General features: G+C 38.1%; 1 protein-coding gene across 1 annotated transcript in view; it reads left to right on the top strand.

The window, feature by feature from the left end:
• Positions 1–799: 799 nt before the first annotated feature.
• MARCHF5 (membrane associated ring-CH-type finger 5) overlaps positions 800–20,627 on the top strand; it is a 58,487-nt gene continuing 38,659 nt past the window's right edge. The window contains exons 1-2 of the mRNA XM_090277969.1: positions 800–1,147; positions 18,780–18,982. Of these exons, the coding sequence (XP_090134095.1) occupies positions 1,113–1,147; positions 18,780–18,982 (238 nt within the window). The 5' untranslated portion in view covers positions 800–1,112. The remainder of the gene's footprint in view (positions 1,148–18,779; positions 18,983–20,627) is intronic.

The raw sequence follows: 20,627 nt of genomic DNA, 5'->3' as shown, positions 1-20,627 counted from the left end.
ACACACACACACACCTGCTTGGAGGTGTCAAGGTGACTAGAAATGGTTAACAGTGACCAGCAGCAGACAGAGAAACAAACACCCCTGACAACCCACAGCTGAGTAAGCAAGAGCTGTTTATTCATGACCATGTCCCATTTGGAGACTGTCGGCGAGCCCTTGAAAGCCCAGACTCATTTTAGAAGGTTCTTAGAGAGGCAGCGATCATCTTTTCGCCTCACACCCCACCCCCAAACACACAATGACTCAGTGGGAACCGGCTGGTCAAGGTAGCCCCTGCCCACCCGCCCCCCAGGAATAACCTCACGCACTAGAGCATCCGACCCCTTGCGAGGTTGTGTGGCTCCTCAAAATGGGCTCAGACGCGGCAGGGGGCTAGGGCTTCAGAAGGCACTTGTGCCACCCCAATCCCGCCACGGTGACCGACGCCACAGCCAGGGCTGGGGACCCCGACGAGAAATGGCCCTTGAGCCCCTTTCCCTCACCTGGCTCGGTCCCACCTGAGGGAAAGAGCTGAAGTGAAAAGATATAGGTAGAAAGGGCTGACCTTGTTGCTACTGACAGTGAAGAGGCACATCCTGCAGCTTTCTGGAAAGCGGCCCAAAGCACATTTTTCCCCCTGGAGGAAGGAAACAGGAGGGCGCCGGCCGGGCGGAGATGGGCGCGGCGGCGGTGGTCCGGACTGCTTGTGCAGCTTCTAACGGGGACCGTCCGAGAACTACATCTCCCAGGCTGCTCTGGGCCACCTTGCGTCGCGACCCCGGCGCGCACGGAGGCGGTGACTCTTACCTCACAGAGGTAGCTCCTCTGCCGGCAGCAACTTGGCCCCCGCGGTCCATGGACCGGAACCCCGGGCCGACGGGCAGGAACCCCGGCCGCGATCGTCGCCTCCCCGCCTCAGGCTCCTCCTCCTTCCTCCCCGCCACCTCCTCCAGACGTCCTCAGGCCGAGCTCTGCCGCCGCTGGGCTTGCGGAGCTGCCCCGGAGGCTGGGTGGCAGGTTCGTGGCTGTCGCCGGACTGAGGCCTACTCCGCCGCCTCTCAGTGCTATTGTCCCTGGCCCCGTCCCTGACCGGGTTCACTGGTCAGGCGAGTGCGTCGGCTCCGCGGAAGATGCCGGACCAAGCCTTACAGCAGATGCTGGACAGGTATGGGCAGCTTGGGGGAGCGCGCGAGCCGCGGATCGCCGCTCTGGCCCTGCCCGTGCCCAGCCTCGAGGCTCCCCGTCCGCGGAGCCTGGCGTGCGGGGAGGAGTTCGGCTGCTTGGGGGCCTCGTGAGGGGCAGAAAGTTTGCAGTTCGTATTTGAGGTGGGGGTGGGGGGACCGAGCCGGCGGCCTGGGTGCGCAGACTTAAAGCGAAACTTAGGGAGTGGCGTCTAGTACTGTTGGAACGCCGTTTGCTATAAGAGGGACTCGTTTTAACCCAGAGAATTAGTTTTTCTTTCTATTTCTTACTCTCCTTCTCTCCTCCCCCCAAACTATGTTGTAACGTGCTTGTCAGCGATGTCACTGGGAAGAAGAACCAGACCATCTTTAAGGGGGAATGATCCCTCTACAGCTTTAAGACGCTTTCCAAAAAACAAGGAGAAGCTATCTTTTGGAAAGAGTGATAGGCTGACTTCTGCCCTCCTTCCCCCTCATCCCACCCCCACGCCCATACTGGAAGGTCAAGAGTATCCGCCAGGGAGCTTTAACGGTCAGACGAAATTAAGGGTTACGGAAAACAACCACATGAATCCAACACTGAACACAGAGCGTATTTTAGGATTCGTTGAGTTCACGAGAAAGTTGCATCTAGGTTGGAGCCAGCTGCCCATTTGGGGGTGCGGGGAGGGGGGGGGGCTGTGAAAGCAGATGCATTGCCCTCTGCTGCTCAAATTCTAGTCCTTGGGGTTCCACCCTGACTTTTTGGAGCTTTCATCCACGATTTTCCCCTAGCCAGGTCTTAATTTCCTGGCATAACCAATACTACAGGGTAATTCATAGTTTTGATTTTTGCTTACAACTCTCAGTGCACCACTTGCCACCCAGTTCAGCAGGTGGTATGGCTCTCTGTGCTGACAAACGTCCAACTGTAAGGTGTTAAATGAAAGGCCTCCCTTAATTGAGATTATACCCAGTTAAACGCTGTTTGGATCCACCACTAGGAGAATACAAGTCACCCAAGAGTGCATCTCCTCTCACAGAGAGACGTGTCCTTTGGAGCTTAGAATTTTGAGACATTTAAGTTAATAGAAATCATGTTACTTTTTTCAGTTGGGATGACCTAGTGATTCATCCAGCTGACCTTGAGGTCAGGATTCAGGTCAGGTTGTATAGACAACTCCTTTTCTTATGTAAGTATTCCACAAGCTTCTGGAAGGCAGAAACTTAGTCATCATTGTTTATTTTGAAACCTAGAAAAGAGCCTTGTACTCTGCAGGTCATCAATAAATATTTGTTTTCTGAACAAATAAGTGACTTTTTTTTTTCTTTCTCTTTTCTTTTTCCCTCCAGTTGTCAAGGGGGTCTGATAATTTACCAGTTTTTTGATTTTTTTTTTTTTAATTACAATTTGGCATACCGACCAACTGCATAGGACTACTGAAATAAGCCCAGAGGAAAACATTTAATGCCACACTGCCAGTTCCAATTAGATGAGACTCCATTCTGGTGCAGGGTATTTTGTAATTTTGTAATTAAATACCCAAGTGCCTGCATGCAGCTTTCACTTTTATGGGGGTGACTTTTAGAAAAGCTTGTGTGTCCAGAAGTTTATCTGGCTTTCATATGTTCTTTGGAGATTTCCATAAAAGTAAAAAGCCAAGGAGTGCTAGTGAGGCATTTAAAACTTCTCAACAGAAACTTAGGAATTCTGGTTGCATTTACTGAAGCAGATGACTAATACTGGCTTACCCTCATCTTTACCTTTTTGACATAATCTCAAGGTAGATTCTTCAAATAACATTCAAAGACCTTTATTGTCTATTATTAAATCAGTAGTTGGCAACCTGCCTCCATGATGGAGTCACCTGGGGAGCATTTTAAAGTATAGATGGCTGGCTGGCTCAAGATCAGTTAGATCACAAATTTTAGGAGGATGAGTCCTGAGTAGCTATATTTTCAGAAGCTTTCCAGATGTTTCTTACGTGGTTGAAAAACGCTACCTTAAACCCTAAGGAATTGTTTCATGGTAAGAGATAAGTATAGTTTAGTGAGAAAAACTTGGGCTAGTTTAGAGACTGAAATCTTAAAATTCTCATTTTGCCACTTAACTAGCTATGCAACTTTGGAGTTAAGTTCTGAGGCTATACATCCTCATTTATAGAATGGGGTTATTCTATCTCACAGGATAATAGCAAATCAGAACAGGTGTAAGCACCTTATAAAACAAAATATTATTCATATATTAGGCACACAGAAGGTACTTGAGATTTTAGTGTAACAAACCAATGTGGCAGTTTTTCCCCCACCTCTTTAATAGTTACTAAATTAATCTGGGCTGGTCCAAAATGTGAGTTGAACACAAAGATGCTTTATGGGTTCATTTGAGGAATGCTGACAGCCTGTTAGGGCCCATAATTCTTGCCACGACTGGCTTTTCCCCCAGCTTGGTCTTTGGGTAGCAATTTTTGAGGAACAGAATTGAACTCTGAAACCGGTTCATATGTTGATTTCTTCAATGTAGTTTTTATCCTTGAGAAGAGTAAGGAAATATATATAACATATTGTTCTTTTGCTTCTAGATTAAAAGTTAGGTGCTTTGTAGTAAACTAAACATTAGTATTTACTGAATTTACTTAGAAAATATTAAGTGCCTACATATGTTCGGTACCATTGTAGGCCCTTGGTATCTGGTAGTGAACATAACCAAAAAAATGCTGATATGGAGCTTAAATTCTAGTGAGGTTTGCGTTCCATAAACTCAAATAAAATGAAGATGGTGTTTAATTGTTTACCTGAATGGCATGTTTAGTTTATACCACTTAGTCTTTCAGGGTTTTTAAACTAATGGCAACATTAACTTAGTTTAGCAGTTGTTTATCTTGATACATTTTATTGTTGCAGTATTTGTAGGTAGAAAGGGTATACACTGTATATGTCTCGCTTTTCTTTTTTTTTTTTTTTTTGCCTTTCATTTTTATTATCAATAAGCAACTTTTTATGTAAACTTTTAAATTGCTGTCAGTAAACAGTTGTTTGAGGATAGTGGGGAAAACTGGTGGTTTTTTTAGAGTCATGAATGATTTGGAGTCACAAATCATTGCCCTTAAGTGATAACCATTTATAAACTCAGACCCTTTATATTTAGCGCTCTGAACCTTGGTCAGTTTTTATTTCCTTCATTGTCACACTTTTAAGGAGGCATCTGTTATTATATTTCTCAAAATTAGAATTAAATGTGTAGGGAATACAACGAATACAGTAACAAACTGCAGGTATGGACCTCAGGTTCAAGGTATGGGCCTGCTGAGAAATGCTTCTGGAAATTTGACTTTTGTGTACCAGTCTCATAGTAAACACTCAGGAATTTGTTGAGGTTGTTTGCATCACTTACTTGCACCTGGTGAATAGGCAGAGAATGAAGCCAGTGTTTCCAGAACAGTCAGATGAAGGGAAAGCAAGTAGAAGAATCTGCTCCCTGCCTGCCTCCTGCAGTGCAAAGTGATTTAGTATCTTTACTTTGTGAGGGTGCTAACCACAGATGTACATTCCTTTGGAGAATATTCTGGTTGGATCATACTATATTGTCTTCTGATTTATAGAACCATCTTAGTTTCCATCAGAGCAACTTCTCATTCTCTCTTTATAAGTTGACATCATTTCTTTAATCGTCTCTTTCCAATTTTGACAATTACAGAGCAAACCTGGAATTAAATCATTAGGAATTAATGCCCTGGCTGGGTTGCTCATATGGTCAGAGCATCATCCCCATGCACCAAGGTTGTGGGTTCAGTCTCTGGTCAGGGCGCATACAAGAAGCAACCAATGAATACATAAATAAGTGAAACAACAAATCGATGTCTCTCTCTCTCTCTCTCTCTCTCTCTCTCTCTCTCTCTCTCTCTTCCCCTCCCTCTCTCCCTCCCTCCCTCTCTCTCCCTCTCCCTCTCCCTCCCCTCCCTTCCACCCTAACTTCCCCCTCTCCCCGCTTTCTCTTCCTCCCCTTTCTTTCCTGTTTCTCTCTAAAATCAATAAATTTTTAAAAGTCATTAGCAATTAGTTATATTTACTTCCATCTGTATATAAAATATAGAAACTTTACAAAGTCGCCTTTGACCATTTTCAGCAGTCCCATATTGTCTCCCCATCCCCACCCCACTATCATAAATTGGTTTATATTCCAGTCTTCTTTGTTTAATGCTTATATATCATATATAATGGTTTTGGTTTTGTTTCTAAAATTTAAATAAATCAGTTTACATTTGCTTTTAAACTATTTTGTGCTCTATGACATACAGCAATTAAAGAATATATATATAATATCCATCTTAACATACCACTTTTTTTAATCCATTCCCCTGTTTGTGAGATTTAGGTTTATATTTCCTCTCTATAATTTGACTTTCATTCCCCTTTCTTGTCCTTAGCTATACTAAAAATAAACTAACGGTCATCAGTAATTTCTTAATCAGTAAACCTAATGACTTTTTTGCCTTGGTCCTCATGTCCTTGACATACATGTATTGAAGATTAAGCTGATCCAGCACTCCCTGACTTCTTAAATTTTATGTTCTGTTATACCATGCAGTTTATCTTTTGCTTTTTTCTCCCTCTTATACATCATCTTACCTTTTACTCCCTTCAATAACTTAAGTATGGTTCAGTCCTCAGCATTTACCAATCTTCTCTGAAAAGTGTACCCACTTACTATCTCATTTTCTCCTCTATTTGAGTGACTCCCAGGTGTGCCTTTATTCTTGATCTCCTTTCACATTTTAGTCTCTTATTTCTAGCTGCTGAGTAGATATTTCTGCTTGTATTTACAAGGTATTACTAGCACCTTAATATGTCTAAACTACTGATATTTCCCTGCCTTTTTACTTACTTTGAACTCCTAGTGTTTGGTCTTTGATAGGACCAATCTTATAGTCCACCAGCCATGAATAGTATTTTTTTGTTATTTGGCATCTTTCCCTTCAAATCTGCTTGCTTATCAAATATTGTGGACTCTACTTTCTGACTCCAGTTTTTCTCTTCAACTTTGACTTACAAAGTAGTACCAAAATTAGCCAAGACATGATTATAACCATGTCATCCCCATGCTTTAAAATTTGCCAGTCTTTACATCATTTATAGAATAAAATCTAAACTTTTAAGATCCCAGTGAAGGGGTTTAGATCTGCCCAACCTACCTTAACCATACTCTACTGTCCTCTGAATATATCCTGCTCTTTCATCTCCTTATTTTTGCTTTAGATGACTTAACACCAGCTAACTCTTACCCATCTTTATAATTAAGCTCATATATCATGTTGAAGTATTACACAGCTCCTTCAGGCAGAGTGAGTTATTCCTTCTTATGTTTCCATAGAACCTTTATGCATTCACTGTAGTGTACCACATTGTATTGTAAATTTTCTTTTGTTCATGTATTTTTTTAATGTAATTTCTTTTCCCTCTTCTCCCCTCTACCCAGTGACCCCCCCAGTTGCCCACTCCCTTAGTCCATGCCCATTGGTTGTGCATATAGTTCTTCTCAACATCTTCCTGTCTACTCCACTCCCTCCGACTATGCTTCTTAGTTCCTGCACCATCTCCCTCCCTTCCCCCACCACTGACCTCCCCCCCGTATGTTCCCCATACCTATAATTCTTTTTCCCCTCTCGTTGCCTACTTAGTTTGCCTTTGTTTCGATTCCCTAGCTTCTGTTGTTGGTTGTTGTAATACAGTTTTCATTTTAATGTTCATAGTTTTGATCCTCCTCCTTCTAAACAAGTCCCTTTAACATCTCATATAACAGTGGTTTGGATCTAATGAACTCCTTCAATTTTACTTTGTCCTGGAAGCACTTTCTATTCCCTTCTATTCTGAATGACAGCTTCGCTGGATAGAGTAATCCTGGTTGTAGGTTTTTGCTTTTCATTACTTTGAATATTTCTTACCAGTCCCTTCTTGCCAGCAGAGTCTCCTTTGAGAAATCAGCAGATAGTCTAATTGGGACCCCTTTGTACATAATTCTCTTCTTCTCTCTTGCTGCTTTTAAGATTCTCTCTTTATCTTTAATTTTTGACAATTTGATTATAATGTGTCTTGGAGTGGTTCTCCCTGGGTCCAGTTTTTCTGGAACTCTCTGTGCTTCCTGGACCCGTAAGTCCACTTCCTTCCCCAGGTTTGGGAAGTTCTGCTTCATTATTTTTTCACATAATTTTTCAATTTCTAGTTCTTCTTCACCTTCTGGCAACCCTATAATTTGAATATTCGCTCTCTTATAGTTGTCCCAGAGGTTTCTGAACTTCTCATTTTCCTTACTTTTTATTTCCTCTTTCTGCACTGGTTGACTGTTCCTTCCCTATGTTCTGATTTGTTGATTTGATCCTTGGTTTTCCTTCCCTCACCACTTGTTTCGTATGTGTTTTCATTCATTTCAGCAGGACTAGCCTTCATTCCTTCCCCGTCTTAAGTCCCACTGTTATTTCTGGAAGCTGTATTATAACCATAGCTCTGAACTGAGCCTCAGAAAGATTATCTGTTCGTCCGTTAATTCATGTATTTGCTTTCTGACCCGCTGTGTGATTGGTATCTCTATCATTATCCCTGCCATCCTGACAGGTTTGTGTACCTTTCCTTCTTGGGCGGGGCTGTCACACCTCCTGTGCTATAAGGGGCGAAGTCCCGTGCACTGGTCACTACTGGGCGACCCCTCTCACCACACTGTGGCGCTTTGTGTGGGGGCGGGGGTCCAAGATGGATTCCTGCCGTCACTCTCTGCTGAGAGACCGGGAGCCTCCTCCTCCGTCCCCACGCTCTCTGGGCCTCACAGTCCGAGGCAATGGGGGTCTGCCTTCCCCGGCATTGCAATCGCGAGCTGACAGGTCTGGGTTGCAGCCGAGAATGCTCCCCTGGAGCTTCTCGTCTCCCCTTAAATATGAGTGTCTGTGGTTATCACCGTCCCGCTGCTCATCGCCGCTGCAGCTGCTGCCACCAGCACCGCTTGATCTCTGCCCCAGTTTCGTCCTTCCTACCCGTCCAGACAAGCACCACTTATTTATAACTTCATACGTTGAACTTCCATGTAGCTTTATTTTCTGGAACTTCTGGTTATTTCTCGTTTTGCTGTAGTTGTGTTCCTTCTTAGTAGTGGCGGGAGATGGAGCGTGTCAGTCTAGGCCTCCATCTTGGCTGGAAGTTGTATTGTAAATTTTTTAATGCACCTATTCCATGTCTCAGAGCCTTCTACACTCACCTTTACTACCACCATGCACATTTAACCAGAAAGTCTTGTAAACAGAAACTCTTTCCTATCCCATTTCTCTACAAGAGCCTAGTACATTGGAAACACTGTTGAACCAGTGTCTTCCTTTTCATTATTTATGACATATTAGTGGTTAGAAGAATCTTACAGAACACGATTTAAACAACTGTCTCATTTTCTCAAAACCTTCTGTATTTTCTTATTGCTCATTAAGCTTAAATTCAAATTCTTGAGCCTGGCCTTTAGGACCTCCTGTAATCACCTTTATTGTGTTTTCTGTTATATTTAAGACGCTAAGTATATGGCTGGCACCATCTACCTTTTTAAAGTTTTGCTTTTCTTTAAGAATGAGTACATAAGTGCATGTCTTTTGCCCAAGCCAAACTGATTTGCTCATTGTCCTCTAAACACAAAGTTTTCTTTTCAGCATCTTGTCTTTCGAAGTTTTACCCATTCTTCAAGACCCATTTTAGGTTCTGCCTCATTTATAAAGCTTTTCTGACCATTTCAGCCAGAAATATTTTTTATCTTTTATCCAGACTCACATAGCAATTCTTTACATATCATACATACATACTTGCCTCCCAATTCTTTACATGCCATAATTCATAAAATGATGAGAGATGGTAATATTTATATGGCACATTGAAATAGACTAGAAGGGGTTAAGCTCTCTGGTGAAAGCTCCTATGGCTGCTTAAAAGTACTCTAGCAAAAATGAAGCACAGCGTTTCTTGTACTGGCTATAATTTCCTAAGAAATGAGAAGGAAATTTTTATCAGAATACACTAAACATGCAGTTGCGGTGCAGAGAAAAACACCACATAAGTCAAGGCTTAGGATGCATCAATGCCTCTCTTAACTGTGAAGCATTGGGCAAAGTACATTTCTGGGCTTTTGTTCCTTATTTAAGATGGAAATAATTATGCTTGCAGAGTTTATGAATATCGGGGACAAAGGGCACAGCATGAATATATGCTCAATAAATGACTGTTTTCATTGTGATATATTGGATTGGCCAAATGTCTATTTTTTTCCATAACATAAGACATTTTTTCATTTTTACCAATAACTATTGATTTGGATATTTTGAGTATGTCAGCTGTCTCCTGCATGGTCGAACATTGATTGTTCTCAATTAATGTCTCAATTTGATTGGTGTCAACTTCAACTGGTCTGTCCAACTGAGGAGCATCATTCAGCAAGAAAATCTGCAGCATGAAACTTCACACACCATTTTTGACACATTTGGTCAGTCACAGCACCTTCTCCATACACTGCTCAAATCTTTTTTTGTGTTTCAGTTGTGTTTTTACCTTTCTGTAATAATAAAGCATAATATGCCAAAAATGTTGAGTATTTTCTTATCTTCTATATTATTTATTATCTTCTATATTAAAATGGCTACACAAAAATTCACCAATTTTGATAAGTTTTTTTTTTCAATGCACGCTGATGTGATAGCTGTCACAGTACAATCTAATAAAAATTGTTTCAAATGAAGTTAAAGACAACTAAGTGCCACAAGAGCCATCTTACAGAAAAAAACAAATGAACTCTTTGGCCAATCCAATATTCTCTTCGGCTTTGTCCTTCAGTAGTGTGTTATGATTGTGGTTATATCTCTTCAATGAATCCAGATACTTTTAACTTCCATTCCACTAGGATGAACAGACATATAAAGAGATTTTTAGTCTTGTTTGTGTAGTTCCTACTCCAGAATCCGTGGGATATGATGCTTTTAACCCTGAGACAAAAACAAGCAATGTGTAATTTTTTCCATTGTCAAATGGTGCCTTCCTTGCAGTAACCAGAGTGTGGATCTCTAAGCTTGTTTTGAATTAGAGTGCTTGTTCTGTTTTCATAAAACTGTCATGCAGATACGTTAAGGAACCATATATGGTACAATAGCAGCTTTTTAAAGCTAACTTCATTGCTCTGTCTCCTGTATCTTGGAATTGTTCTATTCTGTTACACTCCAACTTTCATCAGTGACCTCTAGGGCAGGAGTCTGTGATTTTCCAGATTTTTCTAATAATTCAAGATAAATACCTGCAATGTGAGCCTGCAAAGATAGGCTCTACAGCTGCCAGCTGTTTTGTTGGCTTGCTTAGCTAATTTATGTTCCAATGAGAAACTATTTTATTGATAAGTTTCCTCTCCTTATTTTTCCTCATACTTTTAAAATAATTAACTTAATCATATGAAGAGTGGACCCTATAAAGTGAAGTTATCTTTTTCATCCATCCTTTCAAAACTGGTTTGTACTATGTGTATCTTAAAACCTCTCTGCTCCAGCCCTTTGGTCTTCTCATTGTCCACGACTGTATGTTCTTTTCTCTCTCTAAACTTGTTTAAGCTATTTTTCTCACTTTGAATACCCTTATTCTTTTCACTCCCCAGTCCAACTTGAACTGATATCTTTTCTTGGCATTCAGTGTTTTATGTGGTGGTTTCTGATGTATGCATATATTGGTTCTATGCATATATTTGTTCCTTGTGGCACCAAGTTATGAATGCACTTAGTAGGTACTCAAGTTAATTTAGGAGGAGACCTTGAGTAATCATAGATTTATTATTAGGAAAGATATATAACTGGAAAAAAGTTATATTTAAATGATGTAGATTGAAGTGACTGATCTCTTATAGAATAGCATGTTACACATACAAATTAGTGATATTACCAATACCACCAGTAAGATTGTACATTTATTTTAAGGAAAAGGTAATATACTTTAGATTTGGCTAGTATGGTTCTCTTTTCTTGTCTTCACAGTATCATAGTAACTTGTTCTTGATCAGTGAACCAACCATAGTAATTTCCAGATATCCCTTTACGTACCTTTGTAAACTAATGTGCCACAACTTGACTGATAGGAAGTTGTGGAAATAGATAGCATGTACATCAGTAAGCCAGAGGCATTTAGAAAAGCTAGTGGAAGGACAAGAAGGGTGGAAGAAGATGAATTGAGAGGATTTGAAAGAATATCTTAAGCAGTGGTGGTGGCCTATTGAAAAATTTGCAGCGGGGGAGAGTAGACAGGAAACCAGGACTTTTTCCACTGGATACCAGAGAGCCAAGCAAAATTGCTTTGTGTGTTAATTTAGGTAAGAAAATACATCCATAAAATCTAGGTATACATGTAAAGTTGACACCATCTTTTTTATCTTTATCAATGCCATTATTACTAGTGTTTATTTGGTGGTTGCATATGTACCAAGCAATTTTTAAGCACTTTCGTGATCACTTGTTTAATCCTTTATAACAGGGGATCTTAACAAAATGTTTTGTTATGTTGAGAGCACCTTTGACAGTCTGGTTAACCTGTGGGGTCCTTCTCAGAATGTTTTGAAAGAATAAAACAGTATATAGGATCAGAAATGAAACAAGTCTGTTGAATTACAGCTATTAAAATATTGAAAACCTGACATAGTAATATGAGCTTTAACACATTAAAATACAAAGTCTGTTGGTAGTTAGGATAACTAATTTCAGATTAGTGATGAATTAAGTGTTATTTGGGGATCTGCACATTGTAAAGTAATATGAAAATTTCTGGTCACTGTCCTAATTTTTTTTTTCTTTTTTTTTTAACGTTTTAGTGAGATGGGGAAGGAAGGGAGAAAGAGAGGGAGAGAAATAAGGACATGTGAGAGAAACTGATCTGTTGCCTCTCACATGCCCCCAAATGGGGATCTGGCCCACAACCCAGGCATGTGCCCTGGCCAGGAATCAACATTTCAGTTCTCAGACCAGCACTCAGTCTACCAAACCACACCAGCCAGGGCACTGTCCTGATTTCTAATTGCTATACCGATATTAGTATGATTTGCTTATATTCATCGTTTTAAAAATTAAATTTATTGAGGGTAAGGAAATGAATGTGCAATTCTTTCCCCATCCAAATTTAGCAACTCACATAAGTTTTTCATGGATCTTAAAACAACTCTGAAGAGATTCTGTCATTAAAAAGTGTAAGTAGTGAGTAGGGATTTATACTTAGGCAGTCTGGGTCCAGAGCCCAGGTTCTGTAACTAGTTAGAATATCTTGAGCTCACATAGTCTTTTTCCCAGTTTTAGCTATCTTTTTTTTCCTAAGAAGAAAAGATCTGAAGCATTTTATTTCCTTTTTAAATTTAAAACCAAATTTTAAAATGTTTGCATTGCATGAGTTGAGACAAAAGGAAGAAATAAGGAAAAAGAAAGCAAAATGGCTAGAGCAGAGGCTCTCAAACTTTAGGTAACACATTCACCTGAAGGGCTTATTATAAAATATAATGTTGTGGTTCCTCAGAAAATTCAAAATATAGTTACCATATGATCCAGCAATTCCACTTATGGATCTATACCCAAAAGTATTGAAAGCAGCGTCTTGAAGAGATATGTTTATACACCCATGTTCATGGCAGCATTATTCACAATAGCTAAATGATGGAAGTCCTTACTGATGAATGGAAAAGCAAAATGTGGTATATACATACAATACACTATTCTTTTAAATAATTTATTTGGTTTTTTTTTGTTTGTTTATTTATTTATTTTTAGAGAGGGGAAAGGAGAAAGAGAGGGAGAGAAACATCACTATGTGGTTGCCTCTCACTCGCGCCCCCAACTGGGGACCTGACGTGCAACCTAGTTATGTGCCCTGACTGGGAATCGAATCAGCGACTCTTGGCTCGAAGGCCAACAATCAATTCACTGAGCCACAGCAGCCAGGGCTCTACAATGCACTATTCAGCCTTAAAAATGAAGGATATTCTACAGTATGTTACAGTGCAGATGAACTTGGAGGAGATTATGCTAAGTGAAATAAGCCAGTCACAAAAAGACAAACGCTGAATGATCTTACCTACATGAGGTGCTTACAGTAGTCAAAATCATAAAGACAAAGTAAAATGGGGGTTTTCAGGGGCTGGGGGAAGGGAAGAATGGGGAGATGTTTTTTAATAGGTATGGAGTTTCAGTTTTACAAGGTGAAAAGAGTTATGGAAATTGGTAGTGGTGATGGTTGCACATCAATGTGAATGTTTAATACCACTGAACTGTGCACTTCAAATGGTTAATATGGTAAAATTTATGCTAAATGTATTTACCATGATAAAAAAGAAAATAATTTTAAAATAAAATTAGAAATAAAAAAATGTAAATGTAGTGTCAGGTCCCACACCAAGAGTTTCTGATTCTGTAGGTCTGGAGTGGGGTCCAAGAATTTGCATTTCTAGCAAGTTCTCAGATGATGTTTGTGCATCACACTGAGCATTGTTTTCTGAGAAACTGGAAGATTGTAAAGAAGAGGGGGGAAATAATTTAAAGAGAAACTCGTGGAGTTTTGTCAAAAATTACAACCTCTTCTCCGGTGTCTATGTTCAAGTGTTTTGGGCTTTGTTCTTTGAAATAGAAACAGCAGATTTTTCTCACCTTTTAAAGGTATTCAAATTGCCATTCCTTAAATTATAACATTAAAATATGTAATAACTTGAATTAAAGTAGAATTATGTTATTTTAACCATGAAATGCAAATATTATGGCATTATTAGTAAAACATTTTTAATTTCAAAATGTTTGGTTTTAACTTAGTTGTTTTTATCCAACAAATGACCTTATCTAATAGCAGAATCAAGAGCATGCATATTTTGGCCAATGTGAGAAATAGATAAACTTGCAAGGTTCAAAATACTTAGTCTTTTTTGCTCACATTCCAGTCAGTAGGAAACAACTGTTGACATACAAAAAAAAACACTGTGTGTACTTACAAAAGCTGTTCCTATGATTGTTCTAGGGCCATCTCTTAATATTCAGCTTCTCTGTATCAAAATAGTTTGGGTTATACATGATGGTAAGTCTGCCCCGAACAGGTTAACCTAAAAACAAACAACAAAACTATGGGTTTATTTATGTGAACATTTTTTAGTTTTCTCTGAATTCTTCAGGCTCCACGTGGTGACTCTCCTGCTCGTGACAGCAACAGTCTCACAATTTTTCCTGCTTCCAAGCCTAGTAGAAAAGAGAATGTCTGTGTACCAACTTTCCTCGCAGCAGTTCTGAGGTTCACTCTGATAAAACCAGCTTTATGGGCCAAGCCTCCCAATCACTGTAATCTGGGGGATAGGATACCCCTTAAACCAACAATCTAAAGATTACTATTCCTAGAGCTGGGGATGCAGAAGGACTAACTGACTAAACCACATACATGGCTTATGTTGGATGGAAGAGTAGTTTTCCATAGAAAGCGTGGGATACTATTTGTTTCTTAAAAAGAAGAGAAATATGTGCTGTATATTAAAGACAAGTTACTACTCTCCCCTCTATTCTGAGATCTAGAGAAACTGTAAACCCATTATTTTCGAACACCTCTTTTCTCACTAAAAGGAGGAAAGTAGGGAATTGGGGAATAACTAGCTGAAATAGATTGCATCAAGGAGGAAATAGGATATGGGAAAACAAAAGAGGGAAAACCTAAGTACGTATAAGGCCTTCTCGGTGATGTTCCTGATTAGTCTATCAGAAGTTTTTTTTTGTTTTGTTTTTTAATAAAGAAAGGCTTCATATACATTATTTGTTCTTTCCCTTACTTTTCTCCAGTCCTGAAGACTAATAATTCTGTCTTATAGGCTATTTGCCTAAAAATATTAATGTGACCATTTCTATATGCTTTAAGTTAATTTCCTGCGCCCTTATTTCACAGACTGATGTTCTTTCTATATTATGTAGGTTAATTCTAGGTAGATAAATTCTTTAGAACTTAACATGTTCTGTACTGTTATTTATATTAAAAATATTTAGTTACCAGAAGCAATTATTTCTAACCTAAGCAAATCAAGTAATTGTCTGCTACATACAGAAGCTTTCACCAATCTCTGGTTTTTGGTTTTTGGTTTTTTTACTTGCACACCAGCAGTTCTCAAACTGTGTTGTATGATACATCAGGGTCATGATTAGGGCTTGTTAAAACACATTTCTAGGCCCTCCTCCTTTAGCCAGAGAATTTGTAAGTTCCCAAGTGATCCTGAAGCTGCTCGTCCTGGGACCTTTGTTTTGAGAATCTCTGTAATAAAATAACTTCTCCCTGCTCAATTTCTACTGTCACTCCTCCCAAAGCCTTCTCTGATCTATCCAAATTGATCCTTCTTAAAATGGATGTACTGGAACCTAAAAACAAATCTCTTATTTACTGGACATAGTGCCAGTTAAACTATAGGGTTTTCCATATAGACACAATCTTCCATTTATTTTATGTGCAACCAAATGAAACCAGTGAATGCTCAGTAAATGTTCCTGACAAGTTCTATAACTTTTATGTTGCTTGCTTGTTCTGTACTATTACAAAACTTGCACTATTATAAAAGTTCTATTTTATATTTATTTGTATCTAAATTAAAAATTTTAGGTGCCATTTTAATTTGGTATTGTTATCAGAATTTTACATATTGTGGGCAATACTATTGGATCTAAAATGACCAATGTCATATTTACTGTTTTAACTGTTGGAATAAATAGAAAATATATGTGGTAAATTTACAGATGTTGAGGACCAGGCAGAGTTTTTGAGAGTATTGATGTCAATAAGGTTCCTTTCTTTTTTTTTTTTTTAAAGATTTTATTTATTTATATTTAGAGAGAGGGGAAGCGGAGGGAGAAGAAGAGGGAGAGAAACATCAATGTCAGAGAGAAACATCGATCAGTTGCCTCTGACTGGGGGACTGAACCTGCAACCCAAGCATATCCCCTGACCTGACCGAGAATTAAACACCCACTATTCACTTCGCAGGATGACGCACAACCAACTGAGCCACACCTATCAGGGATCAATAAGGTTTCTTGTAAAATATCTCCTCTGTAACATGATTTCAGTTTATCTCTAATGAGCATTAGCTTAATCCAAATTTGTAAGCAGTAGTATACTTATTATCACTATGAATTAAACAGTAAAAACAAAGTTATTTGTATTAACACTTCTAATTAGGCTTAACTCCTGATAAGTTTCCACTGTAAATTATTGTTCATCTAACCTACCATAGTTGTGAAATTAGAAAAAAATCTGAAACTGCCTGCTTTAAATGTCAGTTGAGTACCTTCTGAAAAATAAAACTGTAAAAAAAATTTAGGGATGAAGTATGCTGATGCCTGCAACTTTGAAATGCACCAAAAATACAATGAATTGATGAATGAGTATGTGGTAAAGCACTTGTGTATCAAAATGATAAGAATTACAGAATCTGTTGAAAGTTTGGCATTTTTCATAATGAAATGTTGGAAAATAATTATCTGGAATTTATGGAGATTATACATACAAGTGATTGTGTGTATTAAAATATGAAATTGCCATTGATTTAAGTCAAAAACATAAACATAGGCAATTTCATTTGGTTCAACCTAGTATGAAGATTGTTCTGAGTAGATGTATATATGTGTGTTTTTTTCCAAGTCTAACAAAAATACTACATAAATTTTTTAGTAGATACATTTTTTACATTTAATTTTTTCCTGATGATTGAAATTGGCTTAATTTAATATTTGACTCACCTTAATACTGATTAATTATGCTATTCTAGCTGTGCTTAGATACATATGTTTAACCCATTGTTGAAAAATTTCTACATAGTCTTCCTGTATTTTGTTACCAAAGTGATACATCTTATCTCCCAGATGTATACAAATATATTTACAAAATTTACCTCAACTGTAGAGAAAATACATAACAACACCTTAATTAACTGGTGTATTTGCTCTATACTTGTCAGTTGGAATTTTGTGCAGAAATTGTAGGTTAAAACCCAAACCATGGATAGTGGTAAAAGTTGTACAGTGTCAATGTACTTAATTCTACTTAATTGCACTCATAAAAGTGGTTAAGATAGTAAATTTTGTTATATATATTTCACCAAAATAAAATTTTTTTAAAAAGGAGGGAGCATTTTTGGGTAACCATAATAAGATGGTGCGAAGTTTGGCTGAGGTGGGTCAGAGGATCAGCATGCTAAACAAATGCTCCCTACCTCTGCTTCTTACCTAGGTTGTATGAAATCTGACTGAATTTGAAAGCTGAGTAAAATCATAATTTTGGATAGTGTTGCCATGCATTCAGTTCAGTTTTAACTGGAGCACACAATTAAAAGTCATGTTCTACAGGAGCTGGAGACCTCACCCATCTGTAGTACCTGACTATATAGTCTTTCCCACTGAGCTAGTTATTCTGAAAGAAGCCACTTTTCTAATTAAGTGAAAAATGCACAGTAGGTAAGAGACTTTAATTAGCAGTTGTTTCCAATTGTGTGTTCGTACTTTAACTGGTGGGGAGGGGGGTGAAAGGTTTCATTGAGTTACATTTGCCCTACTGTAACTTCGTGTCAAAACCTAATTCCACAAGAACAAATCATACCGCTTGAAGTACCTGTTAAAGCAAAATGGGAAAATGTTATAAATTTAGCCATCTCAATAAAATTTTTTCTTAATATAAGAAACATCCCAGACGTGAGACAACTGGATTTCAAATGTAATAAATATAATTCCAAAAAAAGGAAAACCAGTTATACCTATAATGGAATCATGTAGGCCCAGATTTATCATACCATTATCCTAAAACAATCTATCCTTTTTTATTAAGATTTAATTTTTTTACTTTTAGTGAGAGGGGAAGGGAAAAAGAGAAACATCAACTGGTTGCCTCTTGCATACCCCCAACAGGGGACCTGGTCTGCAGCCCAGGCACATGCCCTGGCCAGGAGTCGAACCAGCGATTTTTTGGTTAGCAAGCGAGCACTCAATCCACCGAGCCACACAAGCCAGGGCCTAAAACAATTTATTTCGATATCTTCATCTCCTCTTTCCTTTGTGCTCTTTTTAAAATTTTATACTTAATAATCTTTCTCTTTTCTTATAGTTATGCTTCACCAGAAAGAGAAATGGGCAAGGTTTTTTCCTCAGGTGAAAATTGAATGAGACCATATGTGAAATCACTTGTACAATACTTTAGTTTTATAAGTTTAAGAGGTTAAAGGGTTAGTGTTGAAATGGGGAAGATACTGAATTTCACATATTTCTGTGCTTATCACTCCTCAAAGAATTACTAAGTCTTATAAAACAAAAGCAGCTTGAGTGTTGCTTCCTCAGGTTCATTACAGAAGATAAATTACTTAAAAGATGGAGGAAATGACATAAAAACAAAATTCAGAAAACACATTCTATAGATGAATACAAGGAAAATCTAAAAAAGAAGAAACTATTCTACTGGGAATGTCTTAATGGTTTTGTCTCGCCAGTCTTTTAATGTAGAATAGAAGTTGTCTAATATACCATAGTAGGCACATCTCATTAAGTGAGGACTGCAGTGGAGAGAGGATGAGATCTTCAAGTTAATGTCATTATTTTCTCTCTTAATTTACAGAAGTTGCTGGGTGTGTTTTGCCACTGATGAAGATGATAGAACAGCCGAATGGGTTAGACCGTGCAGGTGCAGAGGATCTACAAAATGGGTGCACCAGGCTTGTCTGCAGCGCTGGGTGGATGAAAAACAAAGAGGAAACAGTACCGCCAGAGTGGCATGTCCTCAGTGCAATGCTGAATACTTAATAGTTTTTCCAAAGTTGGGTAAGATCCTTAAAAGCAACACAGATACTTGTGATGTTATTATACATAATTCTTTGCTCTTGGGTTTATTTTAAAGTGAGTCATCTCTGCTTTTTCTGTGAATTTCTTAATCTATTTCTGTTGTTTCTTCTCTAAAAGTCAGACATTTATTTGTTTTGCTAACAGTTTACATTATTTTTAACATATCCATTCATTTGTCTGTACATTAAATGTTTTCATTTGTTTGAGTGGATAAAGACCTGTAACCCTGTGGGTAAAATCAGATAACAAAGCTACAATAAAAAGCTGATTAAAGAGCTTCGTTCTCTGGAGACCATTGGTGTAGGAAAAGGAAAACAAGTGTGTTCTTCCTAATACTTATTCTTAATTCTTCTATTAAGAAATAAAAGTGGGGAAATTAAAGACGTCATCTTTGGAATCTAATGTATGTGGTTATCTTTCATAAAGACTGCTTTCCTTTTTCTGCGAATTGGTGAGCAAGAAACAACCCAAGGTCTTTCAGAATGGAGCTAGTGTTGAAAAAAAGTATAGCAGACTATTGAAGGAAGCTGTAACTAACACTGATATTTAGTTAGCATGTTCCATTACAGCCATATGTTTATGAACTGATGTCTTTCTCTTCATTTAGTATTTGTGCCATGCCAGTTGTAACCATTTTTAATATCATCCTTGGCTGTAATCAAGAGGTATATTAAGACAGTTTGGGTTCTGAGTAGGTCAGAAGGAAAGAATGACTTTTGGGGGGAAGTAGGTTCGAGGAGAAATTGGAAATACTTATTAGATATGTTGTTTTCCTAGGTGTTATACATATTGAAATCAGGCACTTTTTAAAAAAATGAGGCAACATAAATGCAAATAAGTGCTTTTATAATGTGAGAAGATTAATATTAAGAGCAAACAAATTTCTATGGTTGTCTATATTTCTCGAGCATAATGCATAGGAAGAAACGCTAACTTCCTATGACAGGAAAGTAGCATAGTAGAGAAAGTAAACAGAAGAATAATCCAACGTTTTTTATTATAATATCAAATCAGTATTTTAAATAATTTAAATGAACCTCAAGAAAAACAATCACTGCTGTAATCCTTAGCCACATTGATACCTCGCTCACTAAAGTCAAAGTTAAGGTTTCATATTTAACTGTTTCTTTTCTTACTCATAAGTTCTACTAAATTAGATGATTCTCATTTTCAACTATAGGTTGTTCGGAATAGTAGAAAGTATAGGATGATTCTGTTAGATATTTTAGATATTCAGATGTATGGAAAGAAAAATTGCAAGAATGCTTACTGAAAACTACATACAACATTAGATGAGACATTGAGTTGACAGTGATTGGCACTCAACAGTGAAGTTGAATATTTCAGTTTGGAAGATTTCACTTCTAGGAAATATGTTCTTAAGTTCAGTGTGATAATTGAATGCTATTTTAAGTTTACCTAATAATACGGCATCTATAAATGGAGCCATGTGTGAATTGGCCTTTCAGGTGCCATACTCTTCCTACATATGTATGGCTAGTGCTTTTGGCCATACTCTTCCAAGGATATATTTTCAGGTTAAAATTAAAAAATAATTGTTGGTTAAAAGAAAATTTCTTCTCTATAACATTTTTCATTGGTAATCAGAATTTAAGTTGCCTAA

This window comes from Furipterus horrens, unplaced genomic scaffold (genome assembly GCF_987537825.1).
Source record: "Furipterus horrens unplaced genomic scaffold, mFurHor1.1.pri manual_scaffold_5, whole genome shotgun sequence".
Taxonomy (NCBI): domain Eukaryota; kingdom Metazoa; phylum Chordata; class Mammalia; order Chiroptera; family Furipteridae; genus Furipterus; species Furipterus horrens.
Note: the sequence above shows the minus strand (reverse complement) of the source record. Positions and strands in the feature narration are given on the sequence as shown.